Raw genomic sequence first — 24,180 nt, 5'->3', positions numbered from 1 at the left:
TTCTTCCTGATGCACATCAGTGCGGAGGAAGCTCACTATAGCTTCTGCCTTTACAATGTCAATACCCATAGCCCCAATTAGGAGGTCGATCACAATGGATATGACTCTAGGTCGGCTCTCATTGCACTTTATTACTTCTTGAATTACATTAAAACCAACTAATGGTCTCTCTTGTTTTAATCGACTCACCAGAAAGGGTACTCGAATAGCTAAGTCTGGATCGTCATTACCTTGCAGGTTTACTACCACTTCTACCCACCCCTCATATGGTACTTTATCTCCAGTGACAGCCGTCACGTCAAAGTTTTTGTCCATTATTTCGCTGAGAGGTCACATGTTTTGTTCAGGTAAGTATTTAACTTTCCATGTGCGATCAATGATATTCACATTGGCTCCAGTATCTAAAAGAACAGATATAGCATAGCCTTTCATGCAACATTTGAAAAGAGTCTCATGACCTATTATTAGAGCTATCTTTTCATGTGGCTCAGCTTTGCTGTTTGCTTATGTTTTGATAGCAGAATCATCTTTGCCTGTGTTTGATGCTGTCGCATTTTGTGGTCGGGACTTATCCTTTCAATCGGTCAAAGGTGGTCCTGTTGCCCTGAGCGGCGGTCGTATCCTGACTCTTTGTTTTTATTTACAAAGCCTATAGCACGATGTCCCTCTGCTCCAAAGACAAAACAGTGTTTACAGTTTGGCTGGGACTGAGCTATGCACTGTGGACAACCATAGAGTCTCTGTCTTTCTCTCTGGTCTTGCTCTGGCCGGGCCAACGTGTTGGTTGAATAGACGGGGCTGTACAGAGTCTGTGCGGCCATTTGTTTGAATGTCTCCATTGCCCGTGTCAAAGCCTCAACTTGGGTATGACATTGTCTTTACCTTTGGTTTTTGTCTCATCAAGTTCAAGTTCAAATTCAAGAGAACGCATCTTGTTGTCTCACCTGGTTCAGCAAGCGTGCTGTGAGCTTGGGTCACCTTAGGGATGAAGCTGCGGCCAAGTCTGCGCGTTCTCTCGTTTTCCTGTGTTGTAGTCTTTGTCACCCGTCTTAACAGAGCCTCATCAGAGACAGTGGGTTTAGTTAGGAGCGGTTTCAATTCTCGTCTGACATCTTCATGTTTCTCTCCTCTCTTTTAAGAAAACTCCCCGTGCTGTAGAAACATCGTTCTTACCATCTTAGTTGGTTTGTTTGGAGGTAAACATTATTTTTTGTTTTAGTCCAATCATTGTATACAGACATTTCTTGGGGACCTCATGTTTATGCGGTTCTGCACACATTAGTTACTGGAAAATCTCCGTACTGCTTTATTTCTCTCCTAGATGGGACTGTAGGAAGCGTTTCATTTCTGTGACGATGTGATGTTCCTTCTTTGTTGACATGTCTCGGAAGTTTCCGCTTTTTATTACATGGAGGACCCCTCTGATGACCTCTCCCTTAGTATGTAGCTCTCTTAGTCCATCAGTCTGCTTTTATATTGCGTGACTGATGTCAGATGTAGTGTCAGTGATCTGGCCGCCATGTATCTCAAAGTCTTTCCGCGGAAGGAGGGGCAGATCTTTAAGGGCAATCATGCTCTCACCAAGGTAAGTAGGGCGCATACAGCAGACATGTGAGGTGAGTGTGTAGCTGTTGGCTGTTGGACTGGCCACAGGAGAGGGGCTGTGCTTTAATGTTTGGATAAGGTAAGTGGTCAGTAAGTGCACTGGACATGTGTGACACAGTAGTATTAATGTTAACATTGTACTGAGGCAGTTTGTTCTGTTTCGCTTCACAACTGATTCATGTGTGTTTTCATTGTCATTATCAGGTGACATTAAAGGTGACATTCTAACAATTTCAACCTCATTGTTTACTTTGGAAAACACTGTGCCCTTAGCACGGTCAGTAGTTATCAAATCAACTGTATCTTTCAGACATAGCAATGTTGTCATACCATCATCTTCTTGCTCTAAAAGCGATTGACTATTTATGTAAGCAGAAATAAAGTCAAGGCAGCTCTCCTCGTCATCTCTACTGGCCTTAGATGAGTCAAGTCCCCTGACTGGATCGATGTGGATGGCGATTTTATAGGCCTCATCTGCTGTTGGCTGGTACAGCCTCTTTTTGATGGACCGGATCAGTCCCTTCCTTTAAGTAAGTAGGTCAAGTAAATTATTAGGTAAGTAAGTAAGTAAATAAGTATTTTCTTTGAAAAACTATGACTTAAGCTAAAATATTTGCCAAAATGAACACTGCGGCCTTCCCCCCTTCCCTGAAGTGAGAGAGAAAGGATGTCCTCTCTTGCTCCCAGTGTCTCCGTCCTTGACCCATGGATCACCTTGAATCTAACGGCTGTAAAGCCAGATACCACCATGTGATCCACCATTGGTTTCCTTCCTGCGGTGAAGACATTGTAGCGGAGCCTGATCCAAGTAGAGGCTGAATGGTGGCATGGTGGTTGGCACTGTTGCCTAACATCAACAAGATTCTGGCTTTAAACCCGACGGGAGCCTTTCTGTGTGGAGAGTGAATATTCTCCCCATGTTCATGTGATTTTCATTCCAGCCAGACAACATGCATGTTGGGGTCAGACACTAATGTTGATGCTCTTGACCAAGGCATTGGCTCTGCCACCGGAGTAGTTATCCATAGTTGGGATTTTTCAAATGCAGAGGACCAATTTTGCCACAGGAATCAGTAAAGCATTTCTTCCTCTTCTGAATGGGCTTCCCAGAAGGTAGCAATAGAAAGTGCTCAATGCACACTTGACCGCCAGGGTCTCCTTCTTCACAGAGCTTTTTAGTGGGGGGACATTTAAAAATTCTTCCGTTCCTCCTTGACATTTAACCTTGCCTGAACACCAAAGCTCCTGATTATGTTCCTCATTGCTACTTGCCCATATTGGGCAGGATAGATACAAAGATAGATAGTTTACATATTTGTTATTTTTTATCTCATTTTAATCTGTATCTGTTCCTTGATTGATTCCTCCGGGGATTAATCAGCTTTTATATTATGTTATCATAAAATAAAAGAAAATGCATAGAGCAAAACATTATGAGAGTAACATATTCCCCGAGCCCCAGCTCAAAGCTGATTGGATGGTTTCCTATCTCACGTCCTGGATCACTGAAACACTCATACTGTATATAACAGAATCACAGAGAGTGAACTGTTGTCTGGTTCCCAGTGTCCAGTCCCTTTCTGTGCTGCGGTTATCGTAACATGTAATATGCTTGAGGTTGGTATTGTACGTTTTTTAAAGCTGCAAATTTGTTACATATTATGGATAATGTTTCTCTTATCACAATGTTTAAGCTTTCAGGGTTCGAAGAGATGGCCAACTATCGAATCATTCTCTTCACTGTGACTTTTCTTTGTTACTGTGTGATTCTGATGGTCAATTCCCTGCTTGTTTTGACCATCGTCATGGACAAAAACCTGCACGAGCCCATGTACATTCTCTTGTGCACTTTTTGCATCAATGGACTTTATGGGACCACAGGCTTCTACCCTAAATTCCTCTTGGACCTGTTGTCTCTGTCTCATGTTATCTCTTATGCTGGTTGCCTCTCCCAGGCCTTGGTGATGTACTCCTTCGCCTGCAGTGATCTGTCCATTCTCTCAGTCATGGCCTACGACAGATATCTGGCCATATGTCGACCGCTGGAGTATCACTCCGTCATGACCAAGCAGAGGCTCTCACAGTTGGTGTGCTTCTCCTGGATAATTCCCTTTTGCATTATAGCTGCCAATGTTGTTCTCACATCTAGATTGGAGTTGTGTGGCTCCAATATTCAGAGACTCTACTGTGTGAACTGGATCATCGTCAAACTCGCTTGCTACTCTGCTGACACGGCCGTAAATAGCATAGTTGCATATATTACAATATTGGTGTATGTACTGCATGGGTTGTTTATAATCTGGTCGTACATGTATCTGATCCGAACGTGTGTGAGCTCCATCGAGCACCGGGGGAAGTTCATGCAGACGTGTGTGCCTCATTTAGTCTCTCTGGTCACGTTCCTTTCCACTATAGTTTTCGATGTGATGTACATGCGATTTGGCTCGACAGATGTTCCTCAAATGCTTAAAAACTTCATTGCAATAGAATTTCTCATCATTCCTCCACTCATGAATCCCCTGATATATGGATGGAAGTTGACCAAAGTTCGAAACAGGATTTTGTTTTTTTTACGCTCTAGAAAGAAATATTAAAATTTAAGTCTGCATTTTTCATGCAATTACTATAAATGACTGTATATCGAAATAAATTCTAGCATTCATGTCATAGAAGTGTGTAACACTGATGGAAAATAACCTCCTGTCAATGCAAAAATCACTTGTATTTCCATAATTTCGATGACTTTTCTGTGTTGATGCTGAAATACTAGCTTTAGTCAAAAGTTATGTTACTTAACTCAAAGAATATAAATCTGTCCGACACAATCAACAGCTTGTTTTAACCAATAAGCGTCATTTATTTTTTCAGAAATCCTACTGCACTTACGGTCCATTTTTTGTTTTGATTTTGTGATAGCCTTGCCATGTTATAATACTTTCTTTCACATCCTGTCAAGTGGACACCCAGAACCATATGTCTGCTATCTATATGTTTTCATCATTCTTTATTATCTTTCATATTGTTATTCAGCGCAGAGGCTTTGATGACGAGACTTTCTAGGAGGCTCACGCCACGTCCAAATAAAAAAAAGTGATGCACACAAATCCTTCTGTGTCATCTCTAATGCTCTTCTTTACAGTGTTGGTCCACAAAGGAAAGTAGTAACAGTCAACCAGACCAGTGGTAACAAACAATAATAATAAACAACTCCCTAGGATTGTCTCTACAAACCAAAAATAACAGTTAACATATAAATTGAAACAATGTCCCTTGTGTGCTTTTCAACCGAAAAAATTCTGATAAAAGGTGCTGTTTTTATGTTGTGCTGTTTTAAGATATACAAGGGAAGTGAAGGTACAGTGCAATATCGGTCAGATCAGTGTGACAGGAAATAGGGATCAATGTCATCAGATTGGTGGGACTGTGGAGGTGCAGAATATTGAGGCTGAAGCATTGCTTGCCTCTAGTGCAAAACTGTCCCAAATTGAACCAGTTTGTTTTTTAATGTTTGATGTTAATCTGTCCATATTGGCAGCAAAAAAGGTGTTTGTGACCGCCATTCTTTCCGGCATTTGCCTCCGAACTCTAGGTCCTCTTCGGCAAGGTTCAGAAGTTGTCCACTGTTCTTTCAATAAATGTCATTGACACAAGAGTATTTTTTCAAAGTACAATTTTAAAATCACGGGTATTTTCAAATTTTTATGACACAATCATCTCAGGCCCGCTTTCCCTCAAACGCAGGCTCCTTTAAGTCTAATTCATAATTTCCACCTCACCGACCTCTTTGATGAGATTGGGATGATATGGTTAACATGGAAGATTTAGCAATTAAACATGGAATTTAATTAAGTGACGCAGTAATAACAACAAGAATTGTAGTAATACAGACTCAACCACTAGAAAATTGAGGTGTCTGGGAATGTTTGGCGTCCCAAGAAAGTACCCATTGTATAATATAATTTCTAACAGATGTTGCCAGGGGTCTCAAGAGAGAGAGCCCATTGCCAGGGGCCCCGGTGATAAGGTAGTTGGAATGTGAACTGTGACCCATAGATTGGAATCAGATTGGCGACGTTGTCTCTTGACAAGCATAAAAGCACACTCCCTTGTTCCATTCGGGAGGGAACACGTTTGCTGTCAGTTCTCTCCCAGACAGTCCATGGCTAGTCTGGTTTGATGCTGTTCTTACTTTTAATAAACATAATTTTATAATCAAGTCAGTGTCAGCGGAGCTGTCTGATGGATGTTTTAGGAGACCTGTAAGAAGTAGTGGAGTAGTGGAGCCTACTGAAGATGAATGCATGGACAAGTTTTACCAACATCTGCTGAGACATAAGTCATTAAATCCTTGATATATTCTTTGGGTAATAGTAGGCTGACTTTGTAATTGTTTTAATGTGGCTGTTGAAATTAAAGCCCGAGTACATGACCACACCAAGATTTCTGGCTCGGTTTGTGCTTTTTAACATCACCGACTGAAGCCGAGCGTGGGCTTTTACTCCTCCTTCCTTGGCTCCAAAAACAATGACTTCAGTTTTTTCTTTGTTTAACTGGAGAAAATTCTGGCACGTCCGATTGTTGATTTGTTCAATCCATTGCTCAGTGATTGTATCCGACCATAGTCCCCTGGTTATATGGTTTTGTAAATGTGCGTGTCGTCTGCGTAATTATGGTAACATTTTTGGTTGTTTTCCATAATCTGAGCCAGTAGGAGCATGTAGATGTTGAACAGAAGAGGCCCCAGAATGGAGCCTTGTGGAACTCAGATGTGTAATAACCTATAGACACAAAGTAGTCCCTGTCCTTTAAGTAGGATTTAAACCAGCACTGTGCCAGACGGTCCCACTCAGTCTTTCAGTCGGTCTAGTGATATGCTGTGGTCGACTGCGTCAAATGCAGCACTGAGATCCAATAATACTAAGACTGAAATTCTGCCGCCGTTTGTGTGTAGATGGATGTCACTGGAGGATTCAACAAGAGCAGTCTCAGTGCCGTGGTGTGGTCCAAATCCTGACTGGAAGACATCAAAACAGTTGTGTAGTGCCAAGAAATTGTTCGGCTGTTGAAAAACATAATTTTCAATGATTTGACATAAAAACGGGAGGATTAATATGGGCCTTTACTTGTTCATTGGTGAGGTGTCTAGATTGTTCTTTTTTTAGAGTGGCTTGATAACGACTGTTTTCAGAGCCTGCGGGAAGAAGCCTGAGAGAAGAGACGTGTTAACAATTTGTGGAACATATTGAGGCCATGCAATTCAAAACATTTGGAAAAAGCCTGTTTGAGGATTTAAGATGTTGTACAATGCCCTCCAAGTTTTTATAGTTGATCGGATCAAATTGTGTCATGGTATTTTAATTGATTGATTGATATAGTGGACACAGGGACAGCACATATGCTGTACCCGATATGATGGCACTGACTGAATTTTGTAAGTGAAGGTGGACGCAAATTCATTGCAGGCCCTGGCGGAAAGAAGTTCAGAAGCTACCGACACAGGAGGGCCTGTTAGCCTGTCGACAGCAGCGAACAAGTTAGTTAGTTAGTTAGTTCCTCCCGTTCCTTCTGGAACATTGGGCGACGAGCCCCCACCATTTGCTCCTTACCAGAATGGCTTCTTCTCGTCGTTTCCGTAACATGCTTTTTTTTACGGGGTGAGGTTGTTAACCCACCGCCCAAGCCCCAACCTGGAGGACCGGGTGCTAACTTACCCGTGTCACAAAGGCATTCTTGGCAGTGCCGACTTACCCGTGGCACAAAGGCATTATTTTTATTATTACTTATCATTATTATATATTTACAATAATAATAATAATAATAAGTTCGAGCCGTTCCGTCAGTAATCCGTCTATAGAGAAGGGGGCCGCGGCGGACTGCAGCTGGCGGCCGCTGGCGAGCTCGTAGACGTGGTGGTGGTGGTGGTGCGGTCCGCCGGGGAAAGAAGGGGATAATACAGCGAACAAGGCACGGGCGTTATTTTTGTTTTTGCCGATGATGCCGGAGAAGAAGGAGCACCTTGCATTCTCCAATTCCACTTTATAAATGCAAAGTCTCTCTTTATCGATGTCATCATGGACATGGAGATTTGTTTTCCGCCACCTGCTTCAGCGTTTCAGCTATGGGCACTTATTCTTCCAAACAAAAGTACCTCTGGCATCAAGATTGATTTTAATCATTTTGAAGGAATAGCAACGGGAAGGGTCAGTAGTGGGCCTAGCTTTCAATCCAACGATAGAAAGATAAGCCATTATCTTTTGTAATTACTTTATCCTTCTATCGATTTATGGATAGATAAAACTTTAATATTCAATGATACACTAACATCTAAAACATGTAATTCCTCCATGTATCAAACTGGAAACTGTATTAGTATAGTAGTATTTCCATCTCCTTGTTGTTGAACAAACCTTCATCTGAACAGATTTATGGCAACATGTCTCCCCCTAGTGTAGATCTATGTTAGGAATGAATTTAGTGAAGGGTGCTGAACAATGCATTTATTCTTTTCAAGAATCTCTTTTGACTCGACATCCTGACAAATCAATTGGCTTCATCGACTTTGAATAAAACAAGAAAAAAGATCACATTCACCCCAGCTTGAGCTGCACTTGCTCCCTGTATCTTTTAGAGTCCTCTATAATAATAATAATAACAATAACAATAATAATAATAATAATAATGATAAAACAAATATATATATATATATATATATATATATATATAGTATAAATGTGTGTATGTATGTATGTATATATATATAGTATAAATGTGTGTATGTATGTATGTGTATATATATATATATATATATATATATATATATATATTGTATAAATGTGTGTATGTGTATATATATATATATATATATATATATATATATATATATATATATATATATATATATATATATATATATATATATATGTTTATGATAAGGACGGGCCAACATTGCAGATATATATTATATAAGTACATTTATACAATACATAATACTTTAGTGCATTTTTTGTCTTATAAAGGTATTACTGTATTTAACAAAACATTGTCATTATTTTTATACATTTCCATATTTCCACATCCATCCATACAACACAACCTCAACCGGAGACAGAAAAGAAAACGTTTCCGATCAACTCCAGGAAGTAGGTCACGACGGAACGACAGCCAACAAACGCATTCACCAATTAGCTGCTTAGCTTTCGCACCGCGTTCCGGGTCTCTGTCCAATCAGCGTGCGGCTGGGAAACGCCGCCCCGCCTCCACCCTGCTCTGGCGGAGGGGGAGCCTCGCGCCGATGAAACACTCCTCGACCAATCAGAACGCCGCTTTCCCTTCCACGTTTGGCGCTCGCGGTGAGCTCCGCGTTTGCCGTCGTATCCGCCTCCCGCGATACGTCAAAAGTGTCGCCATGTTGTGGCGGTGTCTGACTGCGAGCGCTACGGCACCGCTAAAGACAAGGTTATTGTTTTACACTGAATAATGTACTACAATAATTATTTTTATTTCTATATTACTGGGATTTTTTTTTTAACATATTTTTTCATTTTCCCTGTCTTTTTTACCCCCATTTTTGGCTTAAAATATGACTACTCCAATATATATCAATTCAATATTCTGAGTCAATTTATATTATTATATATAATAGAATACTTTATTGTATTATATAAATATTGTAATTTTTTTTAAATATTATATCATTATAAATTATGTTTTTATAATTTGTATTTCTTTGTTTTACGCTGTTTTGGGAGTTGCCGCTCTTTTCGTTGCACCGCTCTTGCATGATGTATTGTGACAAACATCACGTACGTTGAACCTATAACTGGTGACTCTTATAAAACGTGTTATTAAATATTGTTTAATAAATAAACATACACGTCACCGACAGAAGCACATGTGTTGCCATTTCACTGCGCGCTGCCCATCGGCCACTAAAGCACCGCCGATCGGGCCAGCGCGTTCGACGCCGCCCCACCGCACCAAGATGGCGGCGGGATTGACGCGTCTGACTCGGCGTGTAGGCTCCTCCGTATCCATCTCCCAGGGCCAGGCTCCAGACGGAGCACTGCAGTACATGCACCCAGCGCCGACCAGTGTGCCCGCTCCACCGCCGACGCTGAGCGACCGGACGGCGGACAGGAGACACCCGTTGGGCCCGGAGCGACATAAGGAGCGGAAGAATTTAAGGACCCGGGGAGACGGGAGGCGAGAGAGACGGGAGACGGAGCGGTGAGTGGTGCTGTTCGGGTGCTTTTGAGCGACAACAACAACACAAACAGGAAAACACGGGATGATACATGTCGGCTTCGGGTTCCGGGCGTGTTTATGTAACCGAGATGCCCCAGGAATCACGAGTCACTCCACGGGAAAACACGGTGTTTCAACCCTCCGCGACTACCGGGTTGATGGCTGTCAAGGTCCCCGCATTGTGCTGCTCACTGGCTCCGGTGCTGCGAACCGCAGACCTTATTGTGCGGGGATCGCGTGGCTGTGGGGCTTTTATTCCCGCACAGCCAGGTTCTGCTGCTGCACACACACACACACACACACACACATTCAATATTTATTTTTTGCTTATATTTTTTCCATGCCTGCATTTCCTCGCTTACATTTTTTTTTTTTCAAATTTTAATGCTTTTATTTATCTGCCTGATTTATTTGGCACAGACTTTGGAGATTTCGTTTTAGAATTTTATTTTATTTTATTATCTTATTTTATTTTAAAATTGTATTTAATTTCATTATTTAATTTTATTTGAGATTTTTGAATTTTTTCTTTTATTATTATTTTTATTATTATTATTATTATTATTTTGTCCACTGTCCTGTCAGCAGGCAGGGCATACAGCAGAGGGTATTTGTGTACCACTGCATCCAAGGTGGATTTCCAGTTCCCCACCTGCGATGCCAGGGCCATCGTTAAATGATCATCGGAAGACACCCATACAGTAACTCCGTCCTTTTCGGGACCTGTAGAATGCCCCGTTAAGAACAGGAGAATGATACTACACGACTAGAGCAGACTCAACATTGCATGAAGTCCCCTCAGCCAGTGCTCAAAGCCTAAGTCAGAGTCTTAGGTGCAAAAGGCGCCTGTTACGTCTGGAATGTACTACTTTGCAAAATCCATCGTTAAATAAGTGTGTGGATTAAACCCGGTTATATCTAATTTAACATGACATTCCTTAGCTTACGCTCATAGATATAGAAAACAATTTTAAGAGATCGCTGTGTTATTCCTGTCTGTGGTGACAGTGGCACGGTTGCCTCACAGTGAGAAGGTTCTGGGTGTCTTCGTTTGGAGTTTTTGCATGTTCTCCCCGCGCTCACGTGGCTTCCTCCCTCCCCAGAGACACACGCACGTTAGGGTTAGACACTGCTGCCGATGCCCCTGTGCAAGGCATTGGCTCTGCAACCGGAGTGGGTCCCCCCGGGCGCCGTGCAGTGGCTGCCCACTGCCCCCAGGCGGCGGGGATGGGTGAACTTAGAGGACAGTGTTCCTGACGGGGATCAACAAAGTGTTTCTTCTTCTTCTTCTTCTTCTTCTTCTTCTCATCTAGTGCAGCCTACCAAATAACAAACATGAGATCATTTCTCAAATTTGTGGAGATGGACACGTGTGAGAGGAGCTTGTAGGTTGGTGTTTTATTTTGAGTGTGACTATCAGAGTTCCAATGCAAAAGTGCTATGACGACTGGGATATGGGAGTTTGTCTGACAAGTCACAAAACTAACGTGTTCCCTAATAGAAGCTGGTTGTCATAGTTGCTGAACAAACAAAAAGAAGGCTGAACAACATTGAGGGGTGGGGGAACATTTTCCTGAACTGTCTGCTGAAGAGTACCGTTTCAGCGTTTCATGTTTCAAGCTTGCAGTTGTAGGGGAGACAACCTCCGCAGATACAGGTACCACTTTTTGTCTAAGTGAGAGTCCTCTCCGCTTGTATTAAAATCCCCAGGTTCCGTCCCGGGCCCTAATCCACATCCAGATTTCCAGAGTTTCTATATTACAGGATCCCTCTGACTCATGGGCTGTTAAGCCGAACGGGCCAGCTACACTCGGCCCGACTTTATTTCATAACACTGCTGCGGCGCTGCTCTAGTTGCTGAGGTGACAGGTTCGAGAGAGCAGAGAACTGTGCAGACCGGCCACCGAGGACACCGCAACGCGTCACTGGCTGTGTTTTCAGTGTAGGAAACCCGCGAGAGCAGGGTCCGCTCATCACTCCCGCCCCGCAAACCTCTCCCCAGACACCTGCATTCAGCTTGGTTGCCGATCATAGTTGTGTGTGTGTTAGTTTGCGCCATGCAGCAGTGGTGTCGAGGTGGTGGTGGCTGCTGCTGCGGCTGCGGCTGCGGCTGCCGCTGCCGCTGCTGCTGCTGCCGCTGCTGCTGCTGCCGCTGCTGCTGCTGCTGCTGCTGCTGTTGGTGCTGGTGCCGCCGCTGCTGCTGCTGCTGCTGCTGCTGCTGCTGCTGCTTCTGCTGCTACTGCTGCTGAGGCTAATAAATTGCCACTGGCTGACAACAGGAGGGGAGCCGTGGCCTCTTTTAACCCTGCAGCGCCTGGCTGGGGACCGGCAGCAACCACAGCCATCACCTTCACACGTACCGACGTGGACGTTAGCGGCTTCTGTCCCCTATCCATATGTCCCCCACCCGGAGGACAATGCCATTTGAGCCACACTGCATGCATTAGCGTTACATTAAGGTGACAGGGCTCAGCTCATTTTACTGTTAAAAGGGTGGGGGGGGGGGGGCTATCCCCCGGGGGTTGTATGCTAGCGGGGGTAGACTGTGTGTGTGTCATATATGTAAGACGTCAGTGAGACTCAACGTCAGTCTGTTCAGGCTTCCCTGAATACTGGCTAAATGGCCTATCACCGGCTAATTCCAGCCAGCGTACGTCTGCCCTCCCCGGAGACATGTTTTCAATACATACCAGGCTTACGTGATTGTTCCACATAGTGATGGCTGAGTTTATCATGGCGTCAAAGTTTAACACCGTCTTTGGACCAAGGTTTTTCTCTTTGGCACAATGTTTTTCGCTCGCTGGAAACGAACGTAAAGGCCTTTCATCCACGTGTTTATAAGCTGCACGGGTGTTTCTCTGATGTCAAGTTGTCAGGGTTCGGTTCAGTTTTCAGTGTTTTCTCGTGGTGTGAGAAGCCGCCAAGGGTTTGAACGTGGGGTAAATGTTCCCCCAGGCGAGAGGAGACCCTGCTACACTGTATAACTGTTTGCAAACAGAATAGCCTCTGTGAACGCCAAGGCTGGATGGAACTAACCCGCTCTGGCTGCCATCCGGAACCGATTCACTGTCCCGGCAGCGTATTAGAAAAGCACCAAAACAAACAGAGCCCGCCCCCCCCCCCCCCCCCCTTAATTTATTTTTAAACTTGCTATTTTAAAAGGAAAAGTACAACAATGGCTGCCCATGTTTGTGAGCAACAGCCTACATTCGGTCAGGACGAATGCCACCATTGTTGACTTTGAACAGTCAGCCAAAGGAGCGTTTCACTGTATTGATTTTTTGACACACAGGCGCATTGGGTCAGGCATATAGACTGATTAGTTGAACAAAATAGAAAAAAAACAAAGTCCTTTGGCTGTCAATGCCTGGCCAGCTGCACCGTCAATTTCACTGCAGTCGTAGTTGTAATGGTGAAAGAGGTCTGTTGCCAACATTGACCATTGGTGGAGTTGAGAGACTGTCCCACTTTCCCCTTGTGCTGTTTGTATTGAACAGGTTGACTTTTTGATCCCGTCGTGACCCTTGCACTTGTTTTTGTTTTTTCTTAACGTATATCGATTTCCAATTGGGCTGCGCCATATTGGGGAAAGAAAATACAGAAAAAAATACAGATTAGTCGTGGAAAATGAGAACCGTGCGACTTTTCCTTTTGTATCAAGCAGCAAATTTTCCTGACTGGACGCCGCCCGTCCTGCGATGTGACTGTGGTGGTGCGCACATGGCGGCGACGGTGCTGAAACGACACATCGCGCAGCTCCAGTTGCCAAGTGACTTCTTCAAAACACCGTCTGGCTACAAATGACCTTGCTGTCTCCTGTTTTCCCCGATCGTGTTTTTTTTTTTTTTTTTTTTCTTTTCATTCTCTGGAACTCTGTTGCTACCACACACAATTCAAACTGACAATGGAATTGATTTTTGAATATGCAGCATTATAAATTGATGCCCAGTGTAATTAAAGTAATCGGTGTGTGTCAAGGATACAGTGAATGACAAAGCTTGCTGGAGGCTACTGACACATTTGGGCTTTTCAGGCCTGGAATGTTTTATTTCTGTTTGGCAAATCCTGACGTAGTCTGGGAGGATCTTGGTTATATTGAATTTAGTTCTTTGGTGCATGCATGAATTATTAAAAACACGGAGCACAAAAAAATCGTGGCTTTTTAATACTCCCAAGGACAAGTCAATATTAGAAATGTTTCATTTCATTAGAGCTCAGAATGGTTCGCTAGTGAACAGCAGGGCCGCATTAAAGCGTGAAATCTGCTTTAACATGTGCCATGTGGCCATGGATTTCTAATACCCTATGGCTCCTCTAGATATGTTATGATATATTTTCCCAATAACCAATCAATGGCAAACTTAAGCTATAAATTGGATTAATATTTTCCACAATTATTGCTTTAAACGGCGTAGAATATCTAAATCATGTAATTTATCTTTCAACACCCTCCATCGGCCCTGGAAATTGAATAGTGAGTTTAGTCGACTCATAATGGGACTTTGCTGAGGGCAGCTTCTCCCAGTGTTAGTTCAATGGCAGGCTGCAAAGGGAAACACCTCGCCAAGCCCCTGTGAAATTAGGGAAATACACCATCCAGCATCTCAAAAGCAGAGGTATTTAAAGCCGTCTTGGGTCTTTACGACAAGGACAAATAAAAACAGCAAGAAAAGATCTTAGTTAAATGCTGCTACATTCAGGGCTGTTTTTGATGCAAAACCATTTATCAGTACTTGGATTATTAGCTTTGAATTGTGGCTTCAAATGAGTTGGGGGTTGCCAGGTATGGCGGCGCCTCGTGCCAGAACATTATGGTCAACAAAACCCAATTGATGGAACTGGCAACTCTGCAGCACCACCGTGTTGAGTTTCACAGAGGGCGCAAAGCTGACAGCTTGTTTTTGTTGTAAAATGTCGGTGTCATTTTGGGTTGAAATGTATCCCGTATCACAAGTGACATGTTCTTTCCGTTGGAGAATATCTCTTCAGACTCTAAAACTGTTATTCCTGCTCTCATCTTGGCCAGACTGGTTTAATTCCTTTTACTCCCTTCCCCTTTACTTTAGCACAATGATTTTCCCTTCTTCAGTTTGTCTAAAATGCAGCTTCCAGGCTTTCAACATCTCAGAGGAATTTAAGCCAAGCTTCATTACTCACCCGTCATTTTTAGAATAGATTTAGTGGGGTTAAGGATGACTTTTGAAGTCCTAAATAATATGCCCTCACAAACCTCTTTGTGTTGAGTGTCTCAGATCAGATCATCTGATGAAGTGATTTTATATATATATATTTATATATATATATATTTTTTTTATGTCCTCGCTCTGGGTTCAACTCGAAAGGTGAAAGGTCGTCTGCTGTCCCTGCTCCAATCATGAGCAATAACCCTGCTAACTATCTGTCCTGCCCCCGCAACACAGTACACGCTTTTAAGTCCCTGCTGAGACACTCACCACATTGCATTTTAAATCTTAATGTTTACTCTTCTCTTTTGGATTTTTCTGGTTTATTTATAACTGTGTGACACAAAGTTTTACTTTGCAATTCCTTTTTGGAGGTGCTGTACTAATAGTGTTAAGTTTTATTATTAACTTAAGAGGGTTCCATGTCGAACAAAAATAACAAAATAATTAACTCAAATTGCCTTTAACTACAGTATATATCTAGATTTTGTATAGAGTAATATAAAAGTTATATATATGTTTTTTTTTTTTGTTTTTTTTTCTTATTTCCTATCAAGGCTCAGTAAATGCATGGAGCTTCTAGAACTTCACTTTGGATCTTTGGATCATCAGTCAAACAGTCAAAGATATGGGTAAAACAAAATTTCAGTCCCAAAACATGACACGACTGAAAGCATCTTTCAGTCCCATCATGAAATTAATGTTATCACCTAAAATGGCTCAGAATATGAGATGGTAGATATAAGTGGAAACATGAGATCATTCTTTAAACAACTATATAGTTGTATGTAATGACCCACAGTTGGCTTTTTTGATATAGGAATTTGAATATACAGGTCCTCCTCACTTAACAATCTACCTGTTTAACGACCGTTCAGACTTACAACCAGCTCTCTGACCAGTCTGTATAGTACACTGTGTACAATACCAAGCATCTCATCACTCTTTATATACTATATACACTATATATACTATCTATACTATATACACTATATATACTATATACAGTATATACACTATATATACTGTAGTATATACACTTTTTACACTAGATATGCTGTATACAATATATATACTCTATACACTGTATATACTATATCCATTGTATAAATCTCATCTCATCACCGTTCTCAGTTTAGTTCCTGCAGTCTGTTAGTATTCAATACACTGCCGTTCCCGATCGCCACACCCACTTACCATGAAATTACACTATATACACTACATATACTATATACACTATATATACCAGTCACGCCCCCTTACCGTGAAATAACACGGGTCCTCGCTTCTCGACCAATTCGCTTGATGACCTGGTTGTAGGAACGGAACTTGGTCATTAAGTGAGGAGTACCTGTACTGTATGTGCAGTAAGTACAAGTCATTGTGATTATTGTGATAATAAACTCTTCCATATCGCACTCAGCCCTACACAGAGCCACAAGCTAAGTAAACCTTGTCATTAGCGTAATGGATCTAAAAATGTTTGTATTTAATGTACTGTATTTAGAGTACTGTTAAAAATAACAATTGTCCACATGGACACCATGCCTGGTTAATACTCACAAACCCTAAATGCAGTCGACTCAGGGAAAAAGCGATTTGTGCTGTGACGGCCTGACGGTACCTGGCAGTTTGTTTTGCAGTCAGCTGCGCCGTCACTAATGTGTATTACACTGCATCGTCTCTTCAGGAGAGCTGGAACCTCTGACTTCATCTTATGGTGCGCTGCACAGATATATTGATGCTGTAAACCGCGCACGGCGTGTCCCTTCTTTTGCCACACCGTCTTAAAAGGCTGCGTGCTCCTTCGGCACCGTATCTGCCGAGTCCAGCACCGACGTGTGCATGTGAGCCGTGGTACGCAGGTAAAAAAACTACCTTCAGATCACAATGGGAAAACAGTGCAGAAACATTTGGCGAAGGGGAAAAAATGTGTCACACAAAGGAGTGGACGACCTGGTCAAAGGAAGCGCCAAACACCTTTGGCCGCAGGGTGCGAAAACCTGAGAATAATCATCTGTTCACATGTGGCACCACTGACACTCTGCACCTTTTATTTATGGAGTTATCGTCGGAATCAAATTTGAAGGAAATACAATTTGGAACGGATTGTTGGAATTAAAGGAAACTGCGGTACTTTTAATCTTAGCTTTATTTTATTTTTTTTTTCTGATGCCAATCGCTTAGGTTGACTCCCAATGATCAAAAAATAAGGTTTATGTTTAAAAAAAAAAGTTACCCTTTAATGACATCATCGGTGACCGCACACACACTTGATCCCAATGAAGCCCAAAACATGTGAGAGGAATTTAACTCATGAAATAAACTTGTGCATAGGTCATTAAAACAACGACCATGTAATATTGCAATGCCATGAAGTGAAATGAGTCCATTCTCTTCTGAGGTCTAAGATGTGAGACACGGCAAATGTTTCCTCTTTTATCAGCTCCCAGTGTGGAGAACAAGTAGATATAGTGGTAGAACTATGTTGCCCCGCGTGGCGAGGGTGGGTTTCAGTCCTTCAAGACTTGGCAGCGCTGGCAGAAAACATATGCTGCAGGTGCCGTTTCAAATTTCCTGCTGGGATAGTGGCAGGGAATTCATTACACAAGAGCAAACAGAGCAGCCTGCCACATGCATTGAGCAGTTCCCGGCCAGGCCGTAATTAGGAGTTCATCTCTATAGATAAATATATAAACCCAAATGTTGCTGTCGGCCGACTCTTTGACGCACTCACCTCACTTGATTCATATTTTGTGCACTTTCGAGAACACCCGTGAGCAGTATTTGCGCTGACTTTGCCCCGTACCTGCCCCGCTCCTTTCAAGTTTTTCGAACACTGCGGCAAACGAGCGCCGTCTTCCCACAGAGGGCCATCTTGATTTTCTCATCAGGCGAGAACAAGAAGCTTAGGCGCTTGAAGAGGGTGCTCATTACACCAGCGAGGCGGCGGCGGCGTCTTGTTGGGTCTGCGAGTTGCGGCCCCCTCTGGCCTGGCACGCCGCCGCCCGTGTTCTGCACCGCGGTCAGTTTTGGGGGATGGATGCGTGATAGCACGGGCTTTTGAGGAGGCTATTATTTTTATTTTTTTTAAGGGGGAAGATGGCGGTGCATAAGCTTGCGTGACTGCCGCCCATCCCCCGCGCGTCACCCCTTCCCGACCTCCCCCGAGGTTGGGACCACATCAGTGCTGCCCCATCACCCCCGTCACCAAACTGCACCGGGCAGGGAGCCGCTGGTTGGGGTCATTATTCATGCAGCATACATTGGGATAGAGGGCCACTTTACAATTGCATAATGCTTTACCCTTTTATATGGAGCACGAGAAAACCCCCTTAAGAAATGATGACGGCGAGTTGTGTGTGTGTTTGTGTGTGTGTGTGTGTTTGTGTGTGTGTGTGTGTGTGTGTGTGTGTGTGTGCGCACATTAGGCACACTCTTGTGTAATGCTACGCAGGTGGACAGGGGTGGAAGAGAAGACAACCTACACGTTTTTCTTTTTCATTTTTCTTTTTTTTTTTATTCCCGAAAGGAGTTTTATAACCTTTTAACAACCATGGTAGATTTATCCGCACTGAAAGATGGATAAAAAAAACCCATAAATACACATGTTATCTAACCATATCCATGGCACTGTGGCGTACCTTTTCTACACTTTTATCACACCAAGAGTCCGACTATAGTGGTTGAACATTAGGGAGCATTTTCAACCATTTTCTGTCTTCTGGTTGCCTTGTTGCCAACCGGCGCCGTAGACCACGGCATCTGTTTAGATATCAATCTATTTTTTAATTATTTGTTTATTTATTATTATTATTATTATTATTATTATTATTATTTTATTTTTTCATAAATAAAATAGATATCCATTTATCCGATAGTTTATTATAAAATAATGACAGTTTTGCACCATTTTGTCAGTCTTGGCAACCAAATGTTGATGCACGGTTGCCAACTTGGCAGCGAGCCACTCCAAAAAGTAAAGTTGCCCTTGTAGGTGGACACGTAGATGGAGAGGAAGAAAGTAAGAACATTTTCAGTCAGTTCTAGATAGCCAGCCAGCTATCGAATAGCGTAGTGCGCTGTCTTTGTGCCATTGCATTGCCATCCCATGAGTCCAGCGTTGGGCTGGGCGGTGTGCACTAGACGTTTTGTAGTGGTGTAACACAACCTAGTGGAGCCCTCGACCCCACCACGGTTCGGCTCGCATGCGAACCGCGGATTAATTGCAAAATGTAACCATCATAGTGAAGTACAGTTTTACTGCCGCTGTTACTTTTTAAAGTTTTAATTCCCTAAATCTGGATGCAGAGTTGAATTGGTGCCGGTCCCACGTGTCCTGAAAGATTCAACGTCCCGGACAAATGGGAGAGTTTCCGGTCAAACGATATGTGTTTATTGAGCTGAATAACAATTTATAAGCAGGTTATATAGAGAATGACATCATCAAGGCATGTCGATGTATACATTTTTTTAAAATTTAGTTTTAAAAATAAAGTCCCGTCAGTTTTACGTCATTTTAAAGATGAATAAATAAATATTACGACTTGAAATCAAATCATTTCCGTTTGTGAACAATAAGTTACAAGAGCAGCTGCTTCAATTAACATTTCACGAAAATAAAAGTTTGATCAAATCAAAAGCAAATTAAATATGACAAGTAGGTCTAATTAAATAATAAAGTTTGTGGTGTTGTCCGTCTTGGTCGGGACGTCCCGTCGACAGATTTTACACAATGGATATTTACCGTCTGCTTCGGGTCGGAATTTAAATATCCAAACCAATAAACGTCGGATGTATGTGTCCCAATGACACATCATCTTTCTGTTTCTCCTCAGAGTTCTAGACGCTGCGGCTCCGTTTCCGTGTACCGTGTACTCTCCATGTGTCGACCAATGTGATTGGTCAGAGGTGAACGGTCAGCTTTAGATGGTCCAAACTGATTGGCTTCCTGTTGCAACTTGCCAAGCGAAAATGAACAGATCTGCAGACTTTTTTTTCATTGGAATGATCCAACAAGAATTAATTCAAATTGTGCTTGGATTATTTTCACATTATGAAAGAGGACATTATGACCGGAGAGATTTAAATACCGGACAATTAGCGGAAAACGGAAACTGTGCTGTGTTTTACTCTGAAGCGCAATGACTGCTTCATGGTGCGTGGCGCTGTGCTGCTGCTGCTTTACCGCATGTTGGGAATGAGCTGCTCAACGTTGTCGCTTTGCGTCTGCCCGTCCTCCACTTTGGGACGGTCGAGATCCGCTCGTAAACAAATGCAGTGTGTACTGAGAGATGCAGACTTCTCTACAAAATCAACCGTAACTTGTTTCATTCTCAACCCGTTTTGATGAGATTTGGTTTGTTATAAACGTGACAAACTGAACACGATACTGGAATTAAATTCAGTTCCTGGGGGAGGATCAAATCCTATGTTTTCATTCACGACCATGTTTAAAAGAAGAAGGTTTCATGCGTGGCTCATGACACACTTTCATTTAACAACTGAGTATTCAATATTTTATATATTTTAAGATTTTATTTAAACATTGGACAGCTTGTTTTTATCTAAGTTCCAAAAGTTCCGTACTTAAAGTGTTTTACAGAATAAATGGAAGGCAAAGTTGTATTTTTTATTTTTATTTTTTATCTTTTTGCTGATCCGACAAATGATCCGATCTGACTTGAAACCGCGATATGATCCGAACCGTGAGTTTTGTGTTCCGTCGGGGCAAAAAGGCAACTCTTTACGCAAATATTTGTGGTTGCCTCGACAGAAACGAAGTGCATGTTCCAAAAGAATGAGCACGATACTAAATACTTTCCTTGATACGTCTTTCACTTCCTGCCACAGTTGTGTGAGTTATGTGGGTAATTGATGATGGGCTTTGCAGCTTTATGTGATTCTTAATCCGAGAGTATTGTATTACAATGAAAATATCTGTACATTTCCTTTGGCCTGGTGGTGGCCCTTGTGAGCCTGTACAATTATAGGAGAAATTAAGGGAAATGAGGAAATTGACTATTTCTGTTTTGCTTCCAAATCTTTACATTTTTTATCTGCAAAATTACAAATTGAAAACAGCATCGGTGTTGTGGTTTGATATGTGCCGCTATAATGGGCAATGGCGCACATAACTGTAATTGCGAGGAGAATGAGCACTTCAGTCACCCTGATTAGTGGGTATTGTTCTCACTGGGTTGAAAATGATGCACGGCTCTGTGCTGTGCGCCGCCCATGCTTTGCTGGGCTGTGTTATGTTATCTGTTTGCCATTTTTGAGTGTATCGCTGAATGCCGCTGTGAAGCAGCATGGAAAGTCCTATTTTTGGAGGTGTTATTTATCTCCTCTCGCACCTTGCAGGGAGCGCTGGGAAAACACAGGGAAACGCCAAACGAACTACGCCGTTTGTAATGTGTCTGTAAAGGTCTGCAGTGATATTCACTGTGCTGCTTTGCACAACATTGTGCAAAGGGCAGTATTGGGGGGGGGGAGGCAGGCATTCACGCTTTTTCTAGTGCATCGGGTTCTGAACATTTTTCCCCCCAGAGACCTCCTAAATCAACCCGTTTTTTAATCAGAGACCTCCCTATTTGGGAAAAAAAGCTTGATCGTTTTTTTTTTTTTTATTCACGCTTGGCAGTCGTTTTGTGTTTGAACTGCATCCATTTCATGTCGATTCCTGGACCATTATTTCACTGAGGAAACATAGACCTCAAATTGTCTAAGGCCTCCTGCAATCTCTGGTGACCCCCTGGTTGGGAATCACTGTTCCAGTGAACGTTGGCCCAACATGCTCTATTGAATATCGCTGGGCTCCGGATTCAGCCGGTAAAACATTGCACTGCACTGGATTGGTTGAGCTCCACTGCAGCATCTGAGAATGTCTTTGCCGTGAGCACAGAGGCTATCTGTGTTCAAACTCCAGGTGCATTTTTATTAACAGTTTCCCCCCTCATTGAATCAGATGTACTTTTTTATTTTTAATTTGATGAAAAATCATAAAATCGATCTGTATTTAAATTCAGAACACATTTCTAATGAATAGTAATGTATGAAACTGTAATGTAAATATTACCTAACACAGATCGACAAGCCTTGAATGAACACAGCCCTAGAAACGCTTTTGTGTTTCCCATTCTCTATTGGGTATAAAACTGGCTTTCATAATAGTAATTGTTAGCCACAGGAGTGAAGAATGAAGCCTCATTAGTGGATCTACGTCCATAGGGCATTTTGTTTCTTTTGCTTAACTATTCACTTCCTTGATTTCCGTCTTGCGCGTTGATTGCTCCTTGCGTTGCCTTTTGGCGACACTGGAAAGGGCTTTTTGTCCTGTGATGTTTGACCCGGTCTCTCTCCACATCACAGGGAAAAATCCCCGGTGTGCAATGATGCAAATACAGTTTTTTCTTTTACAGGAAGAACATATTTGTATAGGCCTGACTGCGCCTCAACTAGCGATGGCACCTACTGTATAATGGCCGATACCAGAAAAGTATGAATCTGCCCCTTTAAGGAATCTTGCCTCACAGAAACACTAATGCGTCAAGGCTATTGCGCCATAAATTAAAGAAACAAATTTGCACTTTAAGTGATTTCAGTTTAATTAATTTATTTTATTTTATTTTTTTATGTGAAACTGTTTAACAAAGCAGCGGTTTTGTACTTGTTTTTGGCGATTAAGTATTGGGGCTTTTAGACGGCCACCTTAAGCAAAGTGCAGTGATTAAAAATATCTTATTTAAAGCTTACTGGTAGTTAAAGGCAAAAAAAACATTATATTGGATTGATATCGGCAGATACTCACAATTTCAGTATCTATATTGGAAAAGAAAGCGAAGTATCGTGCGAACTCCAGCTGCAACGCTATCATGGATAGAGCTGCAACTAAAGATTTTTTTCATTGTCAGTTAATCTGTAGATTATTTTCGAAGATTAATCGATTAGTTGTTTTGTCCATAAAATGTCAGAAAATGCTGAAAAATGTTGATCACTGTTTCCCGAAGCCCAAGGCGACGTCCTCAAATGTCTTGCTTTGTTCAAAACCCCAAAATATTCAGTCTACTGTCATACAGGACTAAAGAAACCAGAAAATATTCACATTTAAGAAGCTGGAATCAGATAGTCCAACAGAGAAATTTTATTATTTAAAAAAAGACTCAAAACGATGAATCGATTAACAAAATAGTTGGCGATTAATTTAATAGTTGGCAACTAATCAACTAATCGTTGCAGCTCTAATCGTGAAATTAACTTATCCGGGAATAAAGGAGAAGCCATGTTTTTCCACTTCTGGCTAAAATACAGGTGCCCTGAGGAGACAGGGTTGCATGGCTAACACGATTTACAGAGAGGAGGTTTGGGAGTTTCGGCGCCAAGAGGAGCTTGGACTGCGGCTGCAGGAAAATCAGTGACAAGTCCAAGTCTTCAAGGACACAGAACACTCCAGAGAAACACTGACTGCAGTTGGCTCATTTTCTTTATTACAATTTTGTCTTAATCCCCTTTATTTCCTTACATTTGTAACATTGTGAGTATGAAGCCTTTTTACACTGTTGGATCACAGACGACATGAGTCAGGCAAAATGTTTTTAATAAGAGGAAACAACAAACATAAGTTGTTGGCCAAGCTGATCTGTACAAAGGTTAAGAACTGTGTAGACAATAATGAAGCTCTTAATAGCACATCAGCGAGTTTGTGTACTCAGGCAAAATCAATTCATTGTACACGTCCATGTTTAGACTGCAGAATAACGGATCTCTGTTGTCAGCATGTTGTAGTTACAACTGTTTGAAGCAAATTGAACATTGTATTGAATACATTTAAATATCATGTAATGGCAAGGGTGTTTGACAATATTTTAATGAACAGAATCATGGTATGTGAACTCCAATTCAGGATGCATGCTATGGGGTAATGGTCATGAAGTAAAAAAGAAAAAATGAACCCAATAAACATTTGATTATTTTGCACCACTAAGCTACTTAACAACAACAAAATTCCTTTCCTCTCTCCGATCTCCAAAATATCTTTGCTGTTGTATTTTGTATTCAAAAACTGGCTTTTCATGCAGCTTCATCTAATGGGTCATAAAAAGCATGCAGAATATTGCTCTCAGGCTCTTGAAAGTACCTCTATTGCTGT

General features: G+C 42.1%; 1 protein-coding gene across 1 annotated transcript; it reads left to right on the top strand.

The window, feature by feature from the left end:
• Window positions 1-3,266: 3,266 nt before the first annotated feature.
• Window positions 3,267-4,199, top strand: LOC307243952 (olfactory receptor 6B9-like; the record flags this gene model as incomplete). Its single annotated transcript, XM_080018922.1, has 1 exon — window positions 3,267-4,199. One exon carries the CDS (start codon window positions 3,267-3,269, stop codon window positions 4,197-4,199), a length of 933 nt encoding a protein of 310 aa, XP_079875048.1.
• Between the last annotated feature and the right edge of the window lie 19,981 nt (window positions 4,200-24,180).

The sequence above is a fragment of the Zeus faber genome (genome assembly GCF_960531495.2).
Source record: "Zeus faber genome assembly, chromosome: 18".
In the NCBI taxonomy this organism is placed as follows: domain Eukaryota; kingdom Metazoa; phylum Chordata; class Actinopteri; order Zeiformes; family Zeidae; genus Zeus; species Zeus faber.
This window is presented reverse-complemented; position numbering and strand designations above follow the sequence as displayed.